The sequence below is a fragment of the Cetorhinus maximus genome, chromosome 4 (assembly GCF_964194155.1).
Source record: "Cetorhinus maximus chromosome 4, sCetMax3.hap1.1, whole genome shotgun sequence".
In the NCBI taxonomy this organism is placed as follows: Eukaryota; Metazoa; Chordata; class Chondrichthyes; order Lamniformes; family Cetorhinidae; genus Cetorhinus; species Cetorhinus maximus.
In genome coordinates, this window is record NC_135882.1 from 142,518,019 (window position 1) to 142,544,656 (window position 26,638).

A 26,638-nucleotide genomic window follows, 5' to 3' on the forward strand; every position below is an offset into this window, starting at 1 on the left:
TTAGGGATGGGCAACAAATGTTGGTCTTGCCAGCGACACCCACATCCCATGAAAGAATAAAAAAAAAAATTGTTATTGTGATGGGGAATTAAACAATTCCCACCTTGAACACATTATTTCAGCCCTAGTCCGTAGATTCATCCAAATTAAAATGTCCTCCACACTGCCCCATTTAGCACTCCAACTCAGGTTAAAGTACAAGGTAGATTTAAAGTACAGCACCCTTTTCTGTCCCAGCAATGTATCTCTATCCTTAGCCTAGCAGACTACTCCTGGCACACCAATGTGACATTTTTTAGTCCGTTCACCTGTCACCCTTCTGTGTTGATTTGCAAAGTGAGAGCAAGAGAGAGGCTCGAGTTTGGGGGAAGATTTGCATAACAAGTCACAGGGTTTTGTTGTACCCTATCCATTACTGGGAGAATGTCCTAGATATGAGACCAGGATTTCAAGTTTGTAGACAGATTTTTACAGTATTGAAGACTTTTCAGGAGAAAGTAAATGTTTGAAATGGAAAGAGGGAACTGCATTTTTTTGGATTCTGTGTGAAGGAGAATGTATGTCTGAACATACCATAGTTTGGTTTTCTCTCAGCTGGGGGGTCATTTTCAAAATGGGGCAAATGCAGTTAGTGAACCCCGCTGAAATAGTATTTGGCTGAATGGTTATCTGAGATTCCTGGATTACTGCTGAAGAGATGCTATAGAATATTTTAGTCCAGTTACCTCCTCACGTTTCTCCAATTGAACTGACTGTGACGTAGGACGACAGGCTGTTCAGCAAGGCTTTCAGTGCTAAGCTGAGCCAGGCAAGGATGGGTCAGCAAACAGCAGAGACCATCTGCTACCTCTGAAATAAGAGAGATTTAGTACATCAACTTTGAAGTGTCTTGAATAGTGATTAGTCATTTTAATGCAAACTTAGAAAAGGCTAATGAATAATGAGACAATAAGACTTTGTGCCAGGAGTCATGATCATGTCCATAATAAGATGGCCGCAAAGGTCCTCAGTCCTTTGCTGATGTAAGTGGGATGGATTGAGAAACACTCGTGTCTGCTCCTGACTCTTCCTAGCCACGGTCAAGGTGGGATCCTCTCATCTTCAGAGGGCACCTGCACCAGAATGGGTGCATGGTGAGAGTTCACTGTGGGGGAGGGAGCAGAAAACACAGCACCAGGCAAGCTGCGTGCAGGACAGTTGCTGTCTTTGATTTGGAGGTTGCTTTTTTTTCAGTTTTTGATGAATTGGACCTCCAAACACTGAATTCCAAATTACTTCCTATGTCAGCAGCATTCACGTGTTCAGGCCAAGATTTCACCTTTAAGTTATCTGTATCCCAGATTCTTCTGTCCCTAGATTACTGGCCATAAGGGAGGCTGAACCCTAAGGAATTCCTGGTGTAGGTAAGCTCCTTGCTTGGCCCAACCTCCCCGGATATCATGGACCATGTTGAGGCAGACAGAAGTTCCACTCTTGTGCAAGTTGATGCCAGCAGTCTCCTGGACAGAGACCTGGTGTGGCTGACTCCTGCATCAATTTCCACTGGCCCAAATATCTGCCTGCCCTGAATTGTCCAGAATCTTATGCAATGTTTGCAGATCATTGCTGCTAGTGTTTCCAAAGAACAGAAGTCCAATTCCTTAATTTTTCTCTTTATTTTTAGGATATCTTACTACTTTTGTGTGGCACCTAGGCCACGGTTTTGCCCTCGTCGGGTGGGCTCGGCGGGGTCGAGTGGGAGCAGTCGGCAAGACGACCGCTGCCCGCGATCAGGACGTGACTGCGATTTTATCCTGGGGGGCCAGTTAAGGCCCGCCCAGCATGAATCGCGTGCTGCCTGTGGTGGAGGGGGTAGGGGAGGAGGGCGAGTGGGGAACTTCACTCATGCACGCAGGTGCGCGCAGGAAAAGCTCTCTGAGGCACAGAGCTGCCTCAGGGGTATGAAGATTTTTGAAAATTAAAAATAATTTTAAAATATTAAAAAATATGTCCTCTCATTTGACTCTGTCACATGAGCAGGAAGGACATGTTATGAATGAAATCTAAACATTTTTATTTAATTTTTGTTTGCTGTTGGATACCTCATCCCGCCCGTGGATGCGGATTTCTGAAAAATCCAAAGGCCGTTTGGTGGGCAGTGAAAAATTGAACTTTATTATTTTAATGGCCTTAATAGGCCTTTTAATTGCCGGCAGGCATGAGCGGGAGTCAGCAGCATGTCCGCTGACCGAAATATCACGTGAGTGCGCGATGACGTCGGGATTCTTGCCCAACGTCATTGCGCGTCACTTTACGTTCGTTCAGGTTGGGTGCGCCCCAGCCTGACAAGCGGAAAATTCTGCCCCTACTGTAAAACTGTAATAAAATAGAGAAGAGATGTTATTCTCTACTCTGAATTTGAAAGCTGGTCCAGGATAATTTTGGAAAGGCAAGTGGGCTAACCCATCTCTACCATGCAGTGACCTCAATTTAAAAGCTGCATCTCTAGATCCTTGGAGAGGTGTAATGGAGGTTATTCTGATACTAACCGCAGTAGTGGTTTACCAGATCTTCTAAACACTGGAATGTGAGGCGTTCTTGTATATAATACCATTTATTGGGTAAACGGAAGATCCGATAGTGCTTCACTAATTTCTGAGGTATATCACTGTAGTGCCTGACAGAAAGGCAATATGTACCTGCAAAACATGCACGTGAACACTAAATAATTAGCAAGGTTTACACCTGTTTATGCCACGTTAAATGTAAAGTCACATTGCCACCTGTACATGTACTCTTTATATGTTAGTTCCAAAACATTCATAGATAGACAGTGAACGTATAGTTAGAAAGACTGTAAGTAAAAGTTGGGGTTCTTTCTTAGCTGGTGGGTGCACTTTTAACCATGGGAGAAGAGGAAGCAGAGTTGGGACCCAGTGTTGCCATCATGGGATACTGAGAAGTGGCTGTAAGTTTGTTGAGATGTTTAAATGGTGTTTTCTCCTCTTGTTCATCTTCTCCTGAAGGCTAAGTTAAATAGTGATCAGTACTTTGTCAAGTAACCATCCATTGCAAGTGAGCCTGAATACTGAGGTCTTGAATTTCTGTGGGGCCTATCCCACTCTACTGTACTAGCTTCAGTGGGGGATTGGTGGTCGTTTTCAGCCATCAACACCATTTCTGCTGATCTCCTGCCATAAAGTCCCCCCACCAGCTTGAAATTTTGGGTCTGAATGTGGACAGGATCTCTAACCACAGGGGTTTTTGCACCCACGTCCAAATGTGTCCTTATCTGGGAGAGGAAAGTTCTGCAATCAATAGCCCAACAACAAAGTTATATTGGGCAGAAGGAATTATACCTTCAAGTATCCACACTAGTGCATTCTACAACAAGGGTGATACACCTAGCCTTCATTCATTTTTCCACTCAGCCCTATTGAGGCCAACTTCAATTCCAGGTGGGGAAGAGCTGTCTGATCACAAACCAGGAACTGAAATTAGGATCTTCTTGATCTTTATGGCCCAGGATGTAATTAAGAAGTATGTTTGCTGAGTGAATCATGGCGGTGATGTGTTAAGACTCAAAACATAAACCTTATCTCAAAAAGCATATGAATAGACCTTGGCTCAAAGCAAATGAATACAAGTGCCAAAAGAGATGAACAAATGTGATAGTTTTTTTTCTGAAGGGGGCACAGATTTATATCTTCCTTAACATCGTGGAAACATTTGGTAGTGAACATCTGGCGTACAATAACTGGTGTTATGTAAGCAAAAATGATAGGAATCAATGAGATGCAGTTGCATCTTGGAGGTATTGATTATTTTCTCTTATTTTATGAGTACCACAGGATCTGCCCAACCAGGCAGATTGGATCTCATTTAGATTCAGTCCAAAGTATTCCCTTGCTACTGAGTTTGGAGACTTGTCCTCGAATATGTTTCTCAAATCCCAGTGTGGGTTGTGGCCTTTTAACCTAAGAAGTGAGAGTGCCTGCCAGGAAGCCAATTAAGGCAACAACCTGAATCAGTGATGTGCAGCGGAAAGCCATTGAAAGGGATTGATACGGAAGTAACAGTGAGAAAGAGGCTAGTTTTGTTTGACGAAACAAAATGTTAAGATTAAAAACACTAGTAACAATTACCTAACCAGTGTTAGTAATGCCAGAGGGATGATTGAAATTTGTATTGTAAAGAAGGGGGGAACTACCTGCTGTATCTAAAACAAATAGTTGTTTTCCTCATGATAATAAACAAATAGTGGTTTATATTTAAGTGAAGGAATCAGCTATAGCAAAATTCTACTGCATGTTCTACATTATAAAACTAAGTCTGCAACGATATAAAAAGGGCTTTTGAACTACTTTAGCAATCTACAGATCACAAATCTCATTGTTCTGAAGCTGTACAGTGCTCTAAACAGTGCGTACTTTGGGTACTGCAGTCAATTCTACGTCCAGCTGAGAGGGAGGGTAGATGGGGTACTCAGTTTAACAACTCATGCAAAAGACAGCAGCTCCAACAGTGCGGCAGTCCCTCAGTACTGCACTGGAGTGTCAGGTTAGACTTTTGTTCTCCAATCTACATTTCATGACACTGTTTGTCCTGGCCGTTAATTGGCCAGCCAACGTGAAATCTCAGTCGGGGGCCGATCATGGGCAGCGATCCGTTCCCTGGCTGATCCCGGGCCCGCCAATTGCATCCACCCTCTGACCTAAAAATGCTGCCCATTACTGAGAAAAGCCTTCCATTCCAGATGTTATTAATTGAACTTAAATTCTATCAGCTGCCATGGATGGTACAAACTCAACATAATAAAAAGTTGATGTTTAAAGAAATATTTAGCCAGAGGACGGTTAGAATGTGGAATCACTGATTACACAAAATGAAGCACAATACACAAGCACTTTCAAAGGAAATTAGTTTCTTAAAAAGAAGAATATTAAAAGACATGAGGGAGGAAGCAGGAGAGTGGAATCAGACTGGGTGAATTAAATGATGAAAAACATCCAACACCAAAACAAACCTGACTGGCGAAATAGCTTATTTCTGTGTTTTAACTTTTAACATATGCACTTTATGTGCAATAGGACACATATGAACCTACCTTTCTGGCTTTCACTTTGCCTTATCAAGAACGAGCCTATTCTGTTGTCAGAAAGCTGGAGCAACTCTTCCGCCTTCTGCCTCCCGATTCCTTCAAAGAGCCAACTATATAAAGAACATGGCACCAGTGATCATTCACCAGATAAATAAGACAAGGAAGGACATTTTTCTCAATTTAGCTCATCAATCTATAAAACTGGGTCACGAATGAATTACCTCTGTTACAATGCTTTGAAAAATATTCTAAGTGTTATTAGAAAGAACTTGTATTGATCAGGGCACCATGCCACATCCTCAAGACATCTTTGAAATGTAGTCACTGTTAGGTAAGGAACTGCAGCAGCAAATGTGCATACATTTACAGAAACAGCAAAGGAGATAAATGACTAGTTTTGGGTTGAGGGAGCAATGTTGGCTAAGATACCTTACTTAACTTCAAATTATGTTGCGCAATATGTTTCCCATCCATCTGAACAGGTAGGCAGGACACAATTTCCAACAATGCAGCACCTCTTGAGATTTATTTAACTTTTATTGGTGGACAAAAATCAGCTAATAGCAAATCTGCAGTGATTATGCAGCTCATCGGATTTTATTTTCCATTAGCTTCAACAATGTGAATGAACAGTGAAACCTCATAGTTCAAATAGGCAATTCTTTGAAAACAGATAGGGAAAGCCATAAAGAGTGCAATAAAAATTCAGGGTTTGTGGGCATAGTGCATAAGAGTAAAGTAACAATAAATTTATGGAAACCATCAGAGGCCTTAGTGGTGGAGGTGGATCGGGGTCTAGTTGGGGATAAGGGATGAGGACCAGGTGGGGACAGTGAGGTTAGATTGGAGGACTTAGGTGAGGGAAGGTCATTGTGGGGGTGGACCCAGTCACAGGGGCTCAGGGGCTCCTCAGACAGACGCCTAAATCCATAGGGTAAGTAGTTAAGGCACTGATCACCTGAATCCATCAAGTCCTCACCTTGAGGAAGCTGCTGGATTTCCTGATGCTTGGGAAACCTGGCCAATATCAGTTAAATTTCAAAAGTTGGAAGAGAATGATGTTCGTCGCCTCACAACCATATTTGATCACCTGTCCACCTTCTGCTGTGTTGTACACCTCTAGTCATGTTTTAAATAATGAAAAGATCTCCTGTAGTTTTTCTATTTCGGAACACGGCAAGGCCTTGTAAAGGGTGCAGAGGAAATTTACTGGAATTGTACCAAGGATGAGGGACGTTAGCTAAGTGGAGAAACTAGAGAAACTAGAATTGTTTTCAGTAGAGCAGAGAAGGTTACAGGGAGATTTAATAGAGGCATTCAAAATTATGATAGGATTAAAATGGAGAACTGTTTCCACTAAATAATTCCTCAAAACCTACCTCCTTAACCAAGTGGTTTCTTGAAATTACCTTATGCTAGGAAGAGTCCCAGGGGAGCTATCAGAGCTTGATAATCCTTCATGTATGGGCCTAGATAATGAGCATTAGCAAGGTATTTGACATAGAACTGCAACCCAGCTGAGCTTGAATAATCTGTCCTCGTCAAGCGACTCCATATAATACACTTTTGATGGTATTCAAGAGAAGAAACATTGATTGATTTTTCCCCCCTCCTTAGCCCTAGGGATGCTCAGCCTAGTTTTAGCTTCTTGATCATCATCAATTTACTCATTACCGACCTTGGAATCTGGGCGCACCTTGTGTGAAAATAATTTTAAGCCATTGGGAGCAACTGAATTGGAAGTGGCATCAGATGATGAGGGATCCTTTTTCAAAAATAGCTTAACTTCCTCACTGAATGTGGAGCTGAGTTCTCTTCTTGGCCTCACCGCTCCTTATCTTTGTCACCTCCTCCATGCCTGCAACCCCCTAGATCTTTATGTTCCACCAATTCTCGCCTCTTGAGCATCCCCTAGTCTTTATCGCTCCACCATTGCTGGCTGTGACTTCAGCTGCCTGGGCCCAAAGCTCTGATACTCCCTCACTAAACCTCTCTGTCTCTCCACCTCTATCTCATCTCTTAAGAAGCTCGTGGACCCTACCTCTTTGGCCAAATTCTTTGGTCACCTATCCTAATATCTGCTTTTGTGCCTTGATATCAAATTTTGTTGGATAATGCTTCTCTGAAGCAGTTTAGAATGCTTTACTACATTAAGAGCATGTCATAAATTAAAGTAGTTGTTATTGGAACCCGAAAATGCTTGTCAAATAAACAAGTAAAGGTGAACTGTATCCAATTAACCTACCCATGGTAAACTCGAGCAGCACAGGCACGTGGGATGTAGTTCTCACGCCCAGCATTGATGGACCTCACTCTCCACCAATCACCTTCTCTGGAAACAAAAAAGAGAGCTACATGAGTGGAGCATCCACTTTATGAAGCAAGTATTCAATACTATAATGTCATTCTTGGCTCAATGGTAGCACAATCACCCCTAAGCCAGAGTGTCATGAGTTCTAAGTCCCACTTTGGCTCTTGAGCACATAATCTGGGCTGATACTTCAAGTGCAGCACTGAGGGAGTGCAATACTGCTGCAGGTGCCACCTTTTGGATGAGATGCAAACATACAGAAATCAATGGGCAGGAAAAGACTGTCAAGCTTGTAACAGCACGATTAGTCATCCATACCCACCAACATCCTGGGAATTCTTTATGAAGAAAAATATAAAAAAACAAGACCAATCAAGATATAAAAATCTGAAAATTTGTTTTCCAATTGGTAGACTAAATGGACCTTATGGGTGGAATCGTATGGCCTCATTGGCAGCGGGCGTCATGGTGAGTGGGAGGGGAGAATTCGGTGTGAGGGGCAGACATCAGTTTCATGCCGGCGTGAAATCACGATGGGATCATCTGTTGCGGTGCGCCATGGCGGAAGCAAATCCGGCTAGAGGCCAACATGAACATGATATGCACCCCGCTAATGGGATGTAAAGTAAGACCTGAACGGAGTCATCCCCATGCCCGGTTTACCGTTACACAGGCGGGAAAACACACCAGCCCAGAACATGTCTGGGCGAGTGTCACGTGCAGAAGCTGGGACTTAACTTTAGGGCCTTGCTCAGATCGCGGACATCCACACAGAAGATGATGCTGAGCCCTATAGCTACCGGACTGTGGAGGGACATGTGCATTGCATGCTGGGTGGATCCTCATGCACGCGGCTCTGCCAAGAAGCAGCTCTTGGAAGGCGGGAGATCCCCGTTAATGCATCGGGTCTGCTTCAGAACATCACGGTCTTGGCCATGGGCTGCAAGGCATGGTTGGCGAAAGGGGGAGAGAGGAAGGTCTAGCTGTGAGTGGGGGAGGAAGATGTACTAGGGGAGCTGAGGGTTGGAGGGGTGGGGACGAAGGTGTCGGAGGGGTGAGGTTGGGAGGGGTGTTGAAGGTATCAGGGGAGGAGGCATTAACAGCTGCAGGAGGGTGTAATGGGGTAGAATGCTGCAAGTGGGGTGGTAGTTGTAAGGGGGAAGGAAGGTGTAATGGAGGGAGTTTGGAGGAGGGAAGGTGTCCTTGGGAGGAGGGAGTAAGGTGGAGGAGGGGGTAAGGGTGGAGGAGGGAGTAAGGGGGGGATGTCCAGGTGAACGTGCAAGATGTAGGGAATGGTGAGTGTGAGAGGGGACAAAGAGTGCTGCTAGGCTGGGAGGGTGAGGGTGCACCGGTAAGGTTAGAAGTGTGGTAAGGTGGTTGGTGGGGACACGGAGGCAAACACAGACCCTGAGGTTGGGAAGGAGGAGGTTGGGGAGGTCAATGTCGATGGTGGGGGATGATTCGCCGGGAGGTAGGGAACGTGCATGTTCACCTGGACATCCTGGAATGGCGAGGGCTTGGGTTGGTAGGTGACAGTGGGGAAATGGAAGGTGATGCCAGGGGCGTCGACAGTGATGGGGGAAAGGGCATGGAAGACTTGGGGAGGAGAAAGGACAAGGGAGTTAATCAAGAACTTTACCACAACCATGTTTGTCAAATTGAAAGTGAGCGGAGCCTCGTGTTGGACAGGCACAGGTGCTGCATGGGGGTGTGATCAGTGGGTGGGCGGAGATGCAGGTCAGCTCAGATGGACAACTGAAAGAGAACCCCAGCAGGCAGCATTGAAATGCTTGGGACATTGAGATAAATATGATGGATGGAGGTTCCGCATGCGTGGGAGAATGCTTGCAGGAGGCTCTGAAAGACCCTGCCACACACACACATATGTCTCCCTCCAGAATCACTTGTGATCCGGCTGCGTGCAGCTGAACTGCTAATGGGGGGGATGCAGTGGGAGGACTCACGAAGCCTGTCATTGAAGCTGAAAGACAACATTACACATTACTCATTGAAAGTAAATATATTTTTAGATTATAAAGTGACAAAATATTTTCACCCGTGCAACCACTTGTGATCAGAATTTCTTAACTTTTCTAGGCCTACCACTTCTTCTAGGTGCTGCTCTGACATCGGCAGCAGGGTGGAGACAGTCTGTGCAATGGTTAACCCTGTTTCTCTCATGACTTCGGCGTGCGTCCCCTGGAGAGCCGAGGCCTTGAGGACCCTGGCTTGCTTTGGACCTGTGGGCCAGCTGCTCCCTCTGCGGTGACAGAGGAGGAGGCTGAGGGGGTCACAGGCAAAGGGGGCTCCGTGGGAGAGGACAGCCTCTGAGATTCCTCAGTGGATGACCCAGAGGTGTCCAGCTGCCGCTCCTCCTCCCTTCAGGTGCCCAAGGGCCCCGGCCTGACTCCTTGAGGAGAAGGAGCACCTGGGGTGATGTCGAGGTGATCCATTTCACTCTCGCGTTGGCATTGCAGGAACTCACCCATGGATACCGTGATGGAGTGCAGGTCAGCACGAATCTTTGCGTTCTGCTGGACTAGGGTCTCATGCTGTCGGCCATCCTCCCCCTGGAGACCTCCATACGTGCACATGTGGGCACCACTTCATCAGAGAGCAGGAGGACGCACTCATCTGATTCACGTGTCACTCTGTTGAGGGCTTCCAACAGCTCTGAATGATATTCTCCCGCCTTCTGCTGACTCTCCAGGATGAGTTGGAAGGCCGAATCCAGAAACTCGTTATCTGACTCGAACCTCACAGTTGCCTCTTACCCAGCAGTCCTCCGAGTGCCAGGGAGCTCGGCTGAACCTGCCTCCTCCTGCTGCGGACAAGTGTCCGTGCAGTGACCATCAGATTGTAAACTCAAGCTTGCTACAGATCTAGGTCCCACCGAGGTGTGTGTCACTGTGCTAGTAGAGGGTGTGGGTGAGCGTCATGATGGGTCTTCAACAGTGCTGCCCTCAGTGTCTTCATCCGAGATGCTTTCGGCGCTGGGGTCAGGGCCAAGGATGCCTGAGGGCGACTTGTCAGAGGTGCCTAGGAGATAAAGTGGAGATTATTAGTGCTTGGCAGCCAAGTTGAACACGGAACAGTGGACTCAGAAATTCTTTGGGATATTTGAGGATAATAAAGTTGTGAGAGATGGATGTTGTGGTGCAGGATCCTCACGTGGGTGTTTGGTGCCGACCTCACCATCACCGCAGGAATGGTCCATATCCTGTCCGTCCAGCTCCAACGTGCAACTCTCAAACAGAGTGATGACCTTGATGTCCGGCACTCTACTCCCGTTCTGGGACCTCTCCCATTGATTGTGAGCGATCTTGTCCTGCATAAAGACAGATGGAGAGAGTGTGAGCAAGGTGCATGCCAGGCCAAATGAGAAGGATGCCAGGCGTGCATGTGTGCTGAGTGGATCCATGAACGAGGAGGAGGCGGTCTCCAGAGTAGATGAGACCAGATGGAGATGTGAGGGTTTGTGTGAGAGAGTAAGTGGCGATGTCCCTTGAGTTGGCAGCGAGTGAGGTGCCAGTGAATATGTGATGGGCCTGTGAGTGGGTGAGTTTAGATTGATGAGATTGTTAACTTACCCTGGAGGCATGGATGCGATCGTTCATCCTTTTTATCCACTGGATGGCTGACATCTTGTGTGCAGCATTGGCACTGACCACCTCTACCACCGCCTCCCAAGCCAGAGTGGTGAGACTGATGGGCCTCCTGCGGTCAGGGCGGGCGGGGGTAGAGAACATCGTGGCAGGCCTCCATGGCATTCAGAAGGTGTCCCAGGGATGCATCCTTGAATCAGGGAGCTGCACTCTTCTTGGCTTTTGGGACCATGTTTTCACCAGAGCAGTGCTGGGCCACAAGCATTGAGAAGTGTGTGCACGGCTGCAGTTTAAATATGGTACCCGGCGTGAGGAAGTGGTAAGGTGGTGGTGCGGCAGGCAAATCGGAGGCCGCCTGCCAGCGGTCCGGCATGTTTCCCGTGACTGCATAATTCATGAGGAGGGAATATGAGGATACAGCGCGAAAATCCACCATTGCAGCCAGCGGGTAAAACGTCTTTTTCCACACGCACTACTGCACTTAGATGTGCACATTCATCCCAGACTTGCAGTATCACCTGATATTTTGAACAAGGTGTTAAACATAGATCCAGTCAGTCTGTAAAAAGTCCTTTCATGTCCTTTGAGACCCTATCATATTGGTTGTCAGTCCTGCAATACTGGCTACGCTCCAAAAGTGTTTCATTGACTGTGAGATTCATTGGGATATTTGAGGATAATAAAGGTGTTGTATAAATTCAAGTTATTTCTCATTTCTATAGAGAGACTAATGGAGCCCTGGGTTTGAGTTACAAGGCTTGAATCTAATCAGAGGTTTCAGATTTTGTCATTACCAAAACAATGAATTTTGAATTTTTTTAAACTATTGTGAGACGCATAGTCTGGAATTTCCTGGAAAGTTTCCGTTTAATTGCAGCATTAGAGAAAAGCCACGTCGATTATTCCCCTGGAAATTTGCACAGAACTGACTTGCCAGTCAAAACATCTGAGAATTTCCTCAATCGTTTGTGCCACTTCTAAGATACATGTCCTGAAACCATCTGGACTGGGCTTCTTTTTAACCTCAATAAAGTAATCCTTAGCAGGAAATGATAGCTAAATCATTTGCAAATACACACGCTTACATGGGTTGAGCGGTGTTCCCCTTTCCTCTGCACTCACACTATCTACAGTGACATTCTTCTGACAGCAGAATGAACCTGAGAGCCGTAGATCAGAAGAGGCTGAGCAGAACATCCAACAATGATTATTTTTGCCAATCTACTTGTTGCCAATTGTAGGTCTTTTAACACTTTTTTTGTTCAATTCTATGCATTATCTAGGCAAATTAATTCAGATCTCCATTACAACCCTTCATTACAAATCAACTGAAGCAAGTATTTAACAAAGCACTTAATGCAGAAATAACAACATTATGAATAAGATTGTAAAATAACAGGAGCAGGATTAAGCTGCTTAACTCCTCGAGCCTATTCCTCCATTCAGCTAGATCATGGCTGACCTGTATCTGAGCCCATACTGTTTAGCATAAGACCATATCTTAATTTCCTTAGATCGGTTCTTCGAATCTGCTGCCATAACTTTGGAGGAAGATCACCAGAAACACCACTTACACTTATTTAGGATTTCCAGTAATCTACAACCCACCAAAGTAATGGTAACCAATGAAACCCTGAAGTAATTCACACCGATATTTTCAACCACCTCTGATATACATGCTTGAGAGATGGTCCATTAGCCCCAATAGAACTAATTTCATTGTGTAAATAAGGGAGGGGTTTGTTAAGTCTTTACCTTCATTTGAGCATTGTATCAAAAAAAAATCTTTCCCTAATTTAACCCTAAGCTTGTTGAGCAAATCAAATATTCACATTGAAACTGCAGCAACTTTTATAACTTCAACTACAATGTAGAAAAATATTATTCAGTGTCCTGAATATTTTACAGGATGAATAGCAGGGGGTGATCTGGGAGGCTTTAAAATCAGCAAAAGGGCTCTAATGATCATTATCATTGCTTTTTATTTTAGCCAGTCATGTCCGGAAACCCATGACCACTTTAAGACTCTCCAAATTTAAATTACTGAGAAGTCTTTGCTGAGTTTACTGACTTTAGCTGAGGTGACAGAAGAGGTGCAGCATTGGCCTTAATGTATCTAACTAGGATGATGGGAAAAATTGAGCAGTTTTCAACCTTGATCACTGTTGTGTTTTTATAATGATATAAGGACACCCGTCACTCATAAGGGATTGAGTAAACATGTTGTGGGTTCAATTATTAAGACTAGGCACATGTGAACAGATATGCAAGGATGAGAGCTGCAGAATTGTGTGTGTGTGTGCCCTGTTATAAAGCAAAAGTGAAACTAAAATTGGATTGCATGACACACTTACCTTCTGGCGATGTCATGCTCCTATCTGTTCAAGGCATATTACAATATCCCCCTTTCTTTTTAAGGATACTTTCTCCCCTTCCAAAGAGGTATAACTATTTACAATACATGTTTATGTTTGCTCATACGCCCAGATCTTGTAATGGTAACCTTGTCTGGAGATGTCTTTAATTACTTACTGTGACCTGTGGGATTGTCATTTTTGGATGTTGTTCCTGGTTGCATTTGGAATCTTGTCCTAGATGCCATAGGACTGTATGGTGGTTGAGGAGCTGGAATAGATCTGGTTTGTCCTCGGTTACACCTCACCATTGCACCTTTGTCAGTAATGACTTCATAGGACCTTGGTTCTGAACAAATCCTTGTCACTTCGGCTGGTTGTCACATACCTTCTATCCTGGATGCAAACTTGTTTCCCCAACTGCAGACTTGACAATTCTGTACCTGCATTTTTATCCTGCATGTTGGTCATCTTCTCTTGCAGTTTTAAAAGATTCACTCTAGTTTCTGAGAGAGTAGAAGGGTAAGACTAGGTTCATTTGTATGCACTGATCTGCCGAACATGAGCTCTGCCAGTGATGGAATAGTTGGACTTAAAGGTGTCGCTCTCAGATGTAACATTGCCATGTGTAGATTTTGCTTTGCCTGTTTATATTTGAGAATTAGGGATTTCACCATGTGTATCATTCAGTCAGCTAGGCCATTAGATCTAGTGTAATGAGATGAAGTGGTAGTATGATCGATATTCCACTTCTCGTACATATCCTGAAATTGCTTGCCAATAAAATTGTGGACTATTATCCGTAATGATCTCTCTAGGCATATTAAAAAAAACTGAAAATAGCACTTAGAGCGTGTGCGACAGTTGTGCTGGACGTATTGTGCAAGTGTCGAATAATGATGTACTCGGTAAAGTAGTCGACAATGACAGTGAAGTCAGTGCCATGAACATGAAAGAGGTCAAATGCAATTTTTGGTAGGAACTTCATGCGGAATCAGTGGTTCTTTGTGCTGGTTTGGCATATGCTCATAACATGCCTCTCACTTCTTGACGGCAACTTCAATGTATTGTTCATACCCAGCCAATAGACAGCCTCTCTCATTAGTCTCCTTTTCATCTATGCTTATGTATGAGTGATTAAGTTGTTAAAGATTATCAGATCACAAAGATTCCAGTATGATGACCTTCCTGCTTTTAAAAATGACCCCTCAGGAGGTGCTTCCCTCGTCCCGGTAAGGCCAAAATGGTCTCACCTGTTCATGGACATGCTGAATTGAATCAGGCCATCCTTCAATGATGGTTTGTGGTGTGGAATCTTTCACTGGTTCTTGTAGCTGTTCAGCATTTGCGTTATACAAAATCAGCCAGGTCAATTGACAGACTTGCATTCTCCTGCAAGTGTAATGTTGCAGCTCCCTTGAAACTGCCAATTTTGTAGCAACATTCTGGATATTTTGATGTTAGGTTGTGAACTGAGGTGATAGGAGTAATTTCTAAAGTTGATCTGACTAATTCCATGGATTGTTACTAGTGTGAGGTCACGGCATGCTGGTGGACCTGCAATCACTAGGCCTTTAGTTTCAACAATTAGAACATCTGGGACACCCAGGAGGATTGGTTGTAGTTGCCTCCCAGCATTATGGATCCTGGACATGGAATTAGTGAACCTTTGTACGCTGAGAGTTTCACAGCAGTAGGTTTTGCCATGACTCTCCATGTCTGTGGATACGCATCTTTTATAATTTGCAGGGGTAGTATGTTGGCACTTGCCCCTGTGTCAACCACGGCCAATAACGAGTAGTTACCAACTTTCTTAGAGCAGATAATTTGAATCTTAGCAAACGCTTCAGATGGTCTATGCTCTACACGAGACTGACAGCGTGAAATATGTGTTCACTGCTCTTCGTCTTGTCGTGAATATCATAGTCATTTTCTGGTTTGTCAATCACCTCATGTATATGTTTCTGACGGGATACTGGATGATCATTCTTATTGCTTGAAGGTACCTGTTGTGTATTGTCTGGTTGGAACAGTGCATGATTTTTGTAGCCGCATCAGCTTTTGACCTGCATCTGCCAATGCCCCTTTCTGCCATATGCCTTGCAGTATTCCTTGGTGCATGCAGAAGGCTCCATCTTCCACATGTCTTGCTAGGTTGCTTGTTCTAGTGAGCGCATCAACAATTGGGGTTGTACTTAGGACCTGTAGGCTTTGTCGACCTACGAGGATCGCTTCATTCTTACATCCATCCTTGAGTAGCTCTTCGATGCTATACATTTTGAGCTTGTCTAGCAGATCTTTCTGGAATGCTTCCATGGGAGTGGACGCGGTCACCAACTCAATAATTCTGTCTGCTAGCTCTGCGTTTGAAAAATCACAGCTAGTACCCTTTTCTCTGCATCTACTGATGAAGTGGTCTATGGATTCTGTAGGCTGTTGTCAAAATGACATGAACTCCGGTCGATGAATATGGAAGTTTAACCTGATTCTGAACCAGTCTTCCAATGTAGTTCATATCTTTTGGAGATCCTTTAGCTCTTCTGCTGTTAATTCTGACATGTTCAGCCTGTCTAGACCTTCATTCCTAATTGCTAGGTGAATTTTTATGGCTTTTTAGTCTGGTTCGGACACACCTGAATCAAGAAACCATGGCTTTGTACACTGTTTAAACATTTTGAATTCGGATAGTAGGTCAGCTGCATCGTAATTCAAACTGGGGAGCTTTGTAGACATTTTGACAATATCCATTTGACCTCCCTTCTCCTGTAGTCCCTGAGATGAGTGTTGCTGTAGCCGCATTTGTGTGCTTTTCTGAAGCTCCGCCTGTTATAATCGCACTCTTCTCTAACCCGATTTTTATGATTGTTTTGTTTCATTTCTCATTTTGTTTGACTCTCCCTCAATTGCTATAGATCTGGCCAACACCCTGGCCACTCGCCTTTTCTGACTGAGCTAACCCAGTGCTGGTCCTCTCAATACGCTATCCTACTCACCACAAGAAAGAAAGCTTATCAATCCTTTATTTGAGCTTTGTGCCTTCAAAGCTTTCCTGTGTTGTCACCACACTGTGGCTTCAACATGTTCTGACACTGCAGCTTCCTTGCCATCTGACTTGAATGTCAAGCATTGTCTCATGCCATGTAGCATGATCTAAGACTGTTCACCATGTCAGACCTGTACTGAATTTTGATTCTACACTGAGCACCATTTCATTTAGAAGGAACCACTGCTGCACACCATGTAGTGTTTTTATAATGATATAACGGCATCAACCTCACATAAGGGATTGGATAAACACGTTGTGGGTTCATTTATTAAAACTAGGCACATGTGAACAGATATACATGGATATAAAGCATGAAGACATGAGAGCTGCAGAACTGTGCGTGTGTGCCCTGTTATAATGCAAAAGTGAAACTAAAACTGGATTGCATGACACACTTCCTTTCTAGTGATGTCTTGTTCCTATCCCTTAAAGGCATATTATAACAATCACTCTCCAGTAAACCCTAATAGTAAGTGTGTGTGCACATGTGTTGGTTTGCATCTGTATGTATGGCTGTGTGTGAACTTACATGAGCACATGAACATTGATGATAACAGCATTTGACAAGGGTTCATTTACTACTCCTCATGGTCAAATAACTTGCCAGTACCCACTGATTAGATTCACTTGCATGAGGTTACAATGTTTATTACTGAGGCTGCACCCTGTGGTCTTTGTTGGTAGGGTTTTACTTACTCTGCTAAAATACGCAGCTTCTCCCCTATCCTGAAGATCGGTTGGCTTATTGTTGCAGGGGGGTAGTCATAGATTGTAACAAGCATATCATTGCTGTCTGCTGAAAAAGAGGGAAATATGGCTGAAAGTTGTGGCGAACTTATAGTTCAAAACATTTTAAAGCAAGGAGAAATGTGCATTTTTAGAGTGCCTTCTATGACCTCAAGACATTCCAAAGCACTTTACAGCCAACGAATTTAGGAGTTAACTATTCTTCATATAGCAAAGTCCCACAAACAACAATTAGATACATGAAAAGAAGGAAGAAAGAAAAACTTACATTGATATAGTGCATTACAGCCAATGAAGTACATTTGAAGTGTTGTAAAGTAGCGATGATGTGATGGATTACATGGGAGGCCGGATTCCCTGCTCCCCTAGCTAAAGCGTCAGGGGCCGCCAGCCCTTCAGCACTTTGGGTCAGAGGCATGTGACACTGGATCAGTTTGAATCAGTGTTTGAGGTTGTCGACAGGTGCCACACTGGCAGGTCAAGGAGAGGGTTAGAGGGAGCAAAGGAGTTTGGGAGGGGGGGGTGGGGTTTGAGAGGCCATGGAAGGACAGCAACCTGGCAGGGGTGAGGTGAAACCTTGCAGGGGCACTTTGACCGGCCCAAGGGGACCCCCACCCTGCCCACCACCAGCCCACACAGAGAAACCTGCTAGGCTGGCTGCTCGGCTGCTAATCATAAAATCCTAGCATTAATTGCCCACTTAAGGTCCTCAATTGGCCCACTGGCAGGTGGATCGCTTGACGGCGTCCCCCTGTGCTGGCTGATCAGTTTTGGTGGGTGGTGTGGGTGGGGGGGGGGGGGGGTGGGTTGTCATTGATGGGGCATGGGGAGTATGTGGTGTGGGGGGGTGGGCGAGGGAGTGTGAGGGTAGAGAGTTGTTTTTGTTGAATTGACTTTACTGTGACTGAGACGACGTCCCAGAGCACCAAGACAGGCCTTTCAAACAGCCCATCTCAGCACCTCCTGTGGCTGCCTCCAAACTCTTTCTTGAGGCAGACAGCCCAACTCCAGTTACCACATGCAGCCCCCATCCCGCCACCGACCAAACCCCACCACCCTGGAACGAAAATCCCACCTTTGCAGACACTTTCTCTTGAGGTGGGCATGCCAAGCTGGAAAACTCCCGCTACCCACCTCAAAGATGAAAATGCAGCCCCCTAGAGCAGAAACCGGCAAGCTATTTCCTCTGGTGGGGGAATGCTGATCAAAGGGGTTAGGATTAGAATAATGCTTTTTGGGAGTGGTATAATGAAGCACTTTTTCCACACAGATGGGAAGGAAACTCTGTAATCCTCTCCCCCAAAAGGCTGAGGATGCTGAGCCAATAGAAATTTTCAAGACTGATATTGAAAGATTTTTATTGGGTAAGACTACCAATGGGTCTAGATCTAAGAGAGTATTAGTTGTGGCTCGTGTGGCTCTCACTTTTGTGCCAGAAGTTTGTGGGTTCAAATTCATCTCCAGAGACTAGGGCATTGAATCGAGGCTGACACTCTAGGGCAGTAATGAGGAATTGCTGCACCAGCAGAGGGACTAGTTTTCATATTAAATGTCAAACCGTGACCCCCATCTGCTCTCTACGGTGGATGTAAAACATCCCATGGCACTATCTCAAAGAAGAGCAGAGGAGTTAGTTCTGGTGTCCTGGTGAATATTTATACCTCAATTAACATCACAAAAACAGATGACAAAAGCAAAATACTGCAGATGCTGGAAATACTCAGGTCAGTCAGCATCTTTGGAGAGAGAGAGAGAGAGGCACGGTTAACCTTTCAGGTCGATGACCTTTCATCAAAATTCAATACTTTGCTCAGAACAAAAACAGATCATTATCAAATTGCTGTTTGCGGGACCTGATTTTGATGGCTCAGAAACCATTTTGAGTGGCCTGTTTGAAGTGAGGAATTCACTGTGCAGAACTGCAAATGCAGATATGTTTCTTATCACCTTCTGGGGAAACAGCCTTGCAAGTTACCATTGAGCAAGTTGCTGCCAAATGAATAGTTAGTGAGTTACAAAATTTACCTCAGCCTCCAAAAATAACAACTTCCATTTGTATAGCATCTTCAATGTAATAAGAAATCACAAGGTGCTTCATAGGAGCGTTATAAAACAAAATGTGATAAAATAAAATATTTCCGAGTATCTAGTCATTTATTTTCCTTATCAGCATTCGTCATTCAGCTATGGCATTGAGCTAAATCTTACCGGTGAGGGGTTCCTGAAGACCTGGTTCCTTATCAGATTCGGACTTGATGGTATTCCCCATGTCTTAATCCTCACTATTTGTGCGTAAACACTGTGAGCAGAAAAATGAGATATTCTGAATAGGAAGCAAGAGTGCAGCCAATTGAAATAAGCTGGCACTTAACTGTACAGTCACACCTTCACTTATAGAATTAATGAAACCAGGTTTGTTTACCTGCCTGTATGGTACAGGGTACAAAATGGTTTGTAGCCTGGATGATGTCGTGGCTATGACACTGACATTGGGATCGTCCAGGCTAATGAAAGAACATAATAACATTGAATTGGTGTAGTAATTGTGGCTTTAAGAAATGTAGTTATTGTAGCTTTAAGACTTAATGTGTTGTATAGTTTCAAGTGACAGTGTGAACAAATCAGCTCTAAGCGCAGGGAACCTTAGAGTGGGAGTTCTTCTTCTGGTGGTGGAGCTTGATGGAAGTATGTAACTGCTGCTGCAGCCTGTAAAGGTTTGACGTTTCTAATGAGAAACCTGTCCGGAAAATCAAGTCCATAACAAACTCGCGACAAGGGAGGGATCGGTCTGGCATTGTCCCTCGTCCAACGACTGTGAGTATCTTGTTTAAACAGAAGGAAAGGAAAACATACTCACCAGGTATGCTGCAGAGTTCAAACAGAAGAAACAGAAGCGCTGTCGTTTTAAGGTTTAAAAAAAAAAGGCCCCAGCCCAAATGGCTGAAAAATCTCTTGGAGCACTCCCAACATTTTAAAAAAATACAGGAGCTGCAGTAGCAAAAATAAAAAGAAGAAAAAACCTGCAGAATCACCCAGAAAAGGGAGAAAAAAATTGCTGCTCTGTTTTTTCGATCAGGAGCAAAGTTTTACAAAGTTTAAAAAAAAAGCAGCCATGTTTGCTGGTGAGCCTGCCAAAACACAAAAAGCGTGGGAATTGCAAAAACAGCACAGAAAAGCCGACAACAGCAGAGACAGCCCGAGTAAAAAAAAAAGTGTCTGCTCTTAAAGTAGCAATACATTTAAAATGGTAAATACAAGAAAAATGGCTATGGACAGAAAATTAGAAAAGAACCGGAGGGGGCAACTCTGCAGAAGGCAACAAGAAATCCCAGAGAGGGGCAACTCTGCTAAGGGCAACAGGAGGCCCCAGAGAGAGGGCAACAGAAAATAAACAGTTGAAAGAACAGTTGATTATTCAGCAACATGAAGAAATAAAGACTGTCTTAAACAGTAGAATGGAAGCACAGTAGAAGAAACTGGAAGAGGGCTCAGGGGAAGCCCTGGTAATCGAAGAGTGTTCAGGGGAACCCCTGGTAATTGGAAAGTGCTCAGGGGAACACCTGGTAATTGGAGAGTGCTTAGGGGAAGTCCTGGTAAGTGGAGAGGGCTCAGGAGAGGCACTGGTAATCGGAGAGGGCTACAGGAAGCCCTGGAAGTCGTCTATAGCTGGATACAGCCAGGAGACAGGAGTCTGGAGAAACTCCAAGGCAGTGCTAGCTTAGTGAAGCTAGCTGTCTAGCAAAGAGCTGAAGAATCAGCTGAATGAAGCCAAGGAGGCTTTGAAAAGAAAAGTCGTATAACTTTCCAATATCTGAGTGGTTACCTGATGTAATAATTTCTGTGACTGGACCCTTGTTGTACCACTTAGAAGTGGAGGGCCGGATCACCCACAAACACTTGGATCATTTGAGAAGAAGGGAGAAGCCCCAACAAAATGATGTTCCACCTGTAACCATTGTAGAACCCATGGTCCCTGTTGAAATTGTTGACCAGGGATAGACATACATATGTCTCTGTCAGAGTAGATATTTATCTTTCAACCAACATCACTAAACTAGACCATCTGGTCATGAACTTATTGCTGTTGTGAGCATTTGCTGTATGAAAATTGGCTACTGCATTTCCTGCACTATAACAGTGATAGCATGTAAAAAGTAAAGTGCCTGTAATATAATTTGGGACATTCTTAGGTCATAAAAGGTGCTGAATAAATGCAAATTGTTTCTTTCTCCTTTCCAATCATTGATTTGGGAAAGGAAAATGTCATACTGGTGCAGTAAGGATGTCCTTCAGATATTCAAGGTTAGGGCACGTTGCTGGGATTTTTGAAAGGGTTTGGGGTCCAGGTCAGAGGTGAGTGGGCACGCTATTTGACACTGCTGACTTCTGTGTTGGTTCCTTGCTTCAATTCCAAGCTCAAGGCATTTTGAAAGGAGGCAGCTTCAGCTCGGATTGGCTACCCTCCAGTGACAGAGCCCTCCTGCTATACCTGATTGGATTGCGAGTCCACTCCATGGCCATTAATTGACTGAGGATTTGAAACTCCCAATGAGTGTGCTTAAAGCATGACACGCAGGGTCCAACCTGAGACTGGTCCCCATGTATTGGTCCCAATCCAGCCCTTTACTCTGTTCCCAGTGTTGCTGTTTCTGATCTGTGAGTGCTTGACACTAGCACTGAGTGCTTGTAGTGGACAAGTGTTCAGTTTAGCTTCACCCTGTTAAGTGCAAACGCTGAAAAAAGAGCTATAAAGGAATGTTCCTCCAGTCGAGGTTTTTGTAAGAAAGTACTTTAGAGAAGCAGGGATCAAAAATTGTCTTTACGTTGTTTAGTTTTAACCTAGTGCATAGATCATATCATGTTGTGCAATAAACTCTGACTTGTGCAATTGCAAACTTACGTAAAGAACTTTCGAGATGGAACTTAACTGCACATTTGATTGTGCTATACTTGAACTGTGAGTGTGTGATCTCATGATATTCAGGGTACAGAGAGAGCACTGGGTTAAATACTGAACTCCCACTTACAGAATCTGATTTCATATGCAGCCTAGACTTCACACCAGATTTCACTTAAATATATAAAAGAAATGTTAGGCCTTCATTTTCCTGATGCAGTTTTTGGATACTTCTGCATTTGAGATTTCTATCTTTAAACTATGACTCAGTGGTAGCCCTCGCATTCGAGTTAGAAGTTGTTGAACGACCACTCTGGTTTCTTGAGTGTGTAATTAAGGCTGATACTCCAGCGTGCACTGTCAGAACTGCTGTCATCTGAATCAGATGATAAACCAAGGACTCGTCTGCCCTCATAGCTGAGCGTAAAAGATCCTATGGTATTATTTTGAAGAGAGAGTTCTCTCATCTCCTCGCCAATATTTATTCCTTCATCGTTGTCAATAAAAATATATGATCGGTATTGCTGATGTGGGAGCTTGCTATATGTGCATAATGGCTCTTGTATTTCCTGCATTGCAACAGTGACCATGCTTCTGAAGTATATAGTTGACTGTGAAGCACTTTGAGACATGCTGAGGTGGGACACATATTCAAAATCTTTCTTACAAAAGCAAAATAATGTGGATGCTGGAAATCTGAAATAAAAACAGAAAATGCTGCAAATACTCAATAGGCCCGGCAGCATCTTTGGAGAGAAAAAGAGAATCAACGTTTCATGTCAGTAATGCCATTGGCCTGAAATTTTAGTGATGTCACCAGACCTGCCGAGTATTTCCAGCATTTTCTGTTTTTAAGTATTTCTTTCTTGTAAAAGAGTGCTTGAAGATGAGTATGTTAAAAGCAGTTAACAGAGAAAATAAAAACCTACTGTAAGAAAAGACCAAACAGAAAAACAATGTCAGTCCTTATTTTGAAACAAAAATTCAAGACAGTTTCCCAGCTGTAACTACTGTGCTATCAGATGGATCAGACTGAACCTTAAAATAGGGAAGTGGGGCTGAAGTGCTGACCAAAGTTTCCATCAGTCCAGCTCCGATAAAAACAGCACGACATATATGCAGACTGTATGTGTCAGGCTTCAAAACCAACTGCATGCTTATTTTTATAAACTGTTTAAAATCAGAACCTTTTATTAACCTGTAGGTATATTTTCATTGCATTTTTGTTGTGAGTTTGCAGCAAGAAGAATTGAAATGGGATATTACAGGAAGTCAAAGTTGCAATGTTTCTCTTCTGTTTTTTTAAAACATTCATTTTGATTTTAGTTTTTGCCTTCTTGTTCCTTTTTTTGAAGTGATTTTTTGTGTCTAAAGGACTAATGAATTATCCATCCTGAGGAGCAGGATATTTTTGATTTTGGACAACCAGTCTCCAGCACTCTAAGTTCTGGCACGCTGAGTGTTTGATGCAGGGCGAAGCTCTCCTTAGTCCGCCCCATCGTAGATTTCCTCTGGTTTCTGTGTTAAAAGCCATTGTCCAGACTCTAGACTATCCATGAACAATGTGTTACAGGTGAAAAAAGGTCTTGTGGCATTGTGAGTAGCATCCTTGCTTCTGAGTCAGAAGTTCCAGATTCGGGTCCTACCCCAGGACTTGATGGCCAAGGAAGGTGCGTTCATAATATGGCCAAATAGGTTCATTATCAACCTGAAAATCTTACCAACACATGCCAATGGCAGGTGGTAACAGCAGGAGAGATTCTTGGTCAGCCATGTGATGGAAGGAAAGTTGGAGCCTCGACCATCACTGTCCATAGCTCCAGGTTACATTATGTATGTAAAAGTGCATGTTGCCACAACAACTCAGACTCCCTTAGTGATCTGTAACACACCATCATGACACATGGAAAAATGATGGAAATGAAAGACTACTAACTAACACTACGCCACTGTCTCCCCCATATATCTTATGTCCACATCAGGATAGTGTGTGACTTGGGAGGGGAGCTAGGAGGTGATGGTGTTCCAATGAACTTGCTGCCTTTGTGCTTTGAGGTTCTGGCTTTGGGAGGTGCATTGGAAGGCACCTTGATAAGCTGCAGTAATATATCTTGTAGATCGTACATGGTGCACTGTGGTGGAGGGTGTGGATATTTAAGGTGGTGGATGGGATGTCAGTCAAGCGGACTACTTTACCCTGGATGGTGCCAAATGTCTTCAGTGTTGTTGAGTTACACCCATCCAAGCAAATGGAAAGTATTGTGTCATACTTCTGACTTGTATAAAATCATAGAATGGTCACAGTGCAGAAGGAGGCCATTCAGCTTATTGTATCTGTGCTGTCTCTCTGCAAGAGCAATGCACATAGTACCACTCACCTGCCTTTTCCCCATAGCCCTGAATTTTTTTCCTCTTCAGACATGTTTTTGTGTGCTTGTGTCCATATGTACTGATGGGGTTGGTAGAGATGAAGCTTTTAAGCACACAAGTGAGCTAGAAATGTGGTAAATGTGTGGCCATTTCTAATGTGCATGTAGTGATGAATGCAGGTGATTCATGCAGTTACAATCCATGTTGGGGTTTGCGAATGTGTTTATTTTTGGTTTCTGACTCTTCCTTAGTCTTTATCAGTGTGTTGCATCAGAGGGGCTTTAGGACTGTTCTTAACCATTCACACAAGGTCTGTCGCTCATGACACAAGTTCAAAGATGCTATGAGGTGATGTTACAAAGCCATAGCAGCAAATTTTGCCTCTTGGTGATGGGAGGGGGAGAATATCGGGAGGTTAAAGCTACAGTTATTGGAATGCACAGACTTCATTAAAGTCTCCCAATGCTCTTCTTTTCTTCCCCTTCCCAGCAGTTTCCTTTCTCTCCTGGGGTACACCTCAATGGATGAGTTTTTTCACATTTTAATTTTAACAAAATAAATATAAAATTAACTTAATTCATTTGGAAAGCTTAATGGAGATCCTAAACATACCATTACATCATTCAAATGCATTACTTGCTAAATGCTATATGGTCACTTCACTGATCCCTGCTCCCAGAAGGTTAAGTAGGGATCAAGAGGAGTTTTTAAAATTATGCAAAGGTTTTAAAGGGTAAATAGTGAAATCTTACGTCCAGTGTTCAGTTACTCAGTAACAAGGAAACAAGAGATTATCTACTGGAAAAGGAGGTGGGGGGTAACTCTTTTGACACCGAGTTATTAGAGTAAAGAATATGTTACCAGGCGTAACTATAAAGTCAAATCAATTACAATATTTAGAAGAGATTAACATTTAAATGCACAAAGAAATAGGGCTGTAGAATGTTAACATTAATAATAACGCAAATCATATCACAATATACTGCACTCAAATGAAATGTAACTATATATATGCTCATACTAATTCAGCAGTTTCATGCAGCTTTTCTGCATTATATTGAGGTTTACCACTTTGATTATCCATCCCTGGTCCTGCTATCACCATTGTTAATCTTAGTTTACAGCCAATTTATGTGCTCATATGAAATTCTCTTATCTGCAATTTTAACACAGGATTAGATTAGACCTCAGGGTGCAATTCCACCCTATCTCAGTCCATTTTCCTGCGAAGTGCACATCTGCCCCTTGAACTAGTATGTACCGTCTGCTTCAACAGTTCTATTCAAAAACTCTATTATGCTCTGTGTTAAATAGTTAAATTTGTGGAGGAAGGTTAATAATTATTGAACTTGGTTGAGGGAGGGGCAATTGTGTGACAAGTCCAATAACATAACCATTACACTATTGTACCCCTTGTGTTTATAAGCTATATAATGATAAATATGAAAATGAAATGTTACCTGCCTTTAACCCAGTATCTGCTTCACATATAACAGAAGATATTGGGACTGAGATGAATGGAAATCTTTCAGATTCTGCAGTCTGATTAACTTCAAGTTGAGTTCACAAGGTTGCTTCTGCTGAGTGTTATAGAATTAGCTCTGTTGTATAAAGGGCTTCTTTTACATAAAGGAGAAGTTGAATGTGTTTTCAAGATGCAGGGGACAGACTAGAACCACAAACCCTCTTGATTGACACAAGAGTAGAGGAACAAACAGTACAGGACAAGCAGTCTGCCTACTCACTGAAATCGTTGCTGCTACTGGTATGCTGTTCTAAGCTTCCTGGCAAAGTATATTTCCCAATCTGACATTTCAACTGTACTTGTTCCATTTTGAGTTCAATTGCAAAACAGAACAAGTGAAGAGGTCACGCAGTAGAGCCAGGCTGTATTAACTCAGTGTTATTACAATTACACAGCTCTTCCTTAAAGCTTTTCCCTGCCGATTGATGCTCTGTAATTACAAAGTTGAAAGAATAAATTTTTTTATTAAGAGATTTCATCTCACTGAGGAAGCTTCAGGCCAATCCGCATCCAACAACCTGCTCTGAAAACTCTGTTCACATTTTGACGGGTGTGATAAATCTCACTGCAGCAGCTGAGACAATCCACAACATTCTAAAAACAATCAACAACATTCTAAATAAAAGAAGCTGCAACATTGTAAAAAAAAGTCAATTCACATTATCTCCCAATGTCAATGCATCCTTTAAAAAATTCCAGCACC

At 43.4% G+C, this 26,638-nt stretch overlaps 2 protein-coding genes across 5 annotated transcripts in view; one reads left to right on the forward strand and one right to left on the reverse strand.

Moving 5' to 3' along the window:
* tg (thyroglobulin) overlaps positions 1-26,638 on the forward strand; it is a 443,647-nt gene that overhangs the window by 230,181 nt on the left and 186,828 nt on the right. The window lies entirely within an intron of this gene.
* LOC144679949 (src-like-adapter) overlaps positions 1-26,638 on the reverse strand; it is a 44,716-nt gene that overhangs the window by 6,588 nt on the left and 11,490 nt on the right. Inside the window, exons 2-7 of one of the 4 annotated variants that reach the window (XM_078540946.1) lie at positions 19,352-19,442; positions 17,093-17,192; positions 7,326-7,412; positions 5,087-5,190; positions 2,529-2,678; positions 726-849 (exon numbers count right to left, since the gene is read on the reverse strand). In XM_078540946.1, the coding sequence (XP_078397072.1) occupies positions 726-849; positions 2,529-2,678; positions 5,087-5,190; positions 7,326-7,412; positions 17,093-17,192; positions 19,352-19,412 (626 nt within the window). In that variant the 5' untranslated portion in view covers positions 19,413-19,442. The remainder of the gene's footprint in view (positions 1-725; positions 850-2,528; positions 2,679-5,086; positions 5,191-7,325; positions 7,413-17,092; positions 17,193-19,351; positions 19,443-26,638) is intronic. The other 3 variants (XM_078540947.1, XM_078540949.1, XM_078540948.1) reach the window with 3 other exon arrangements.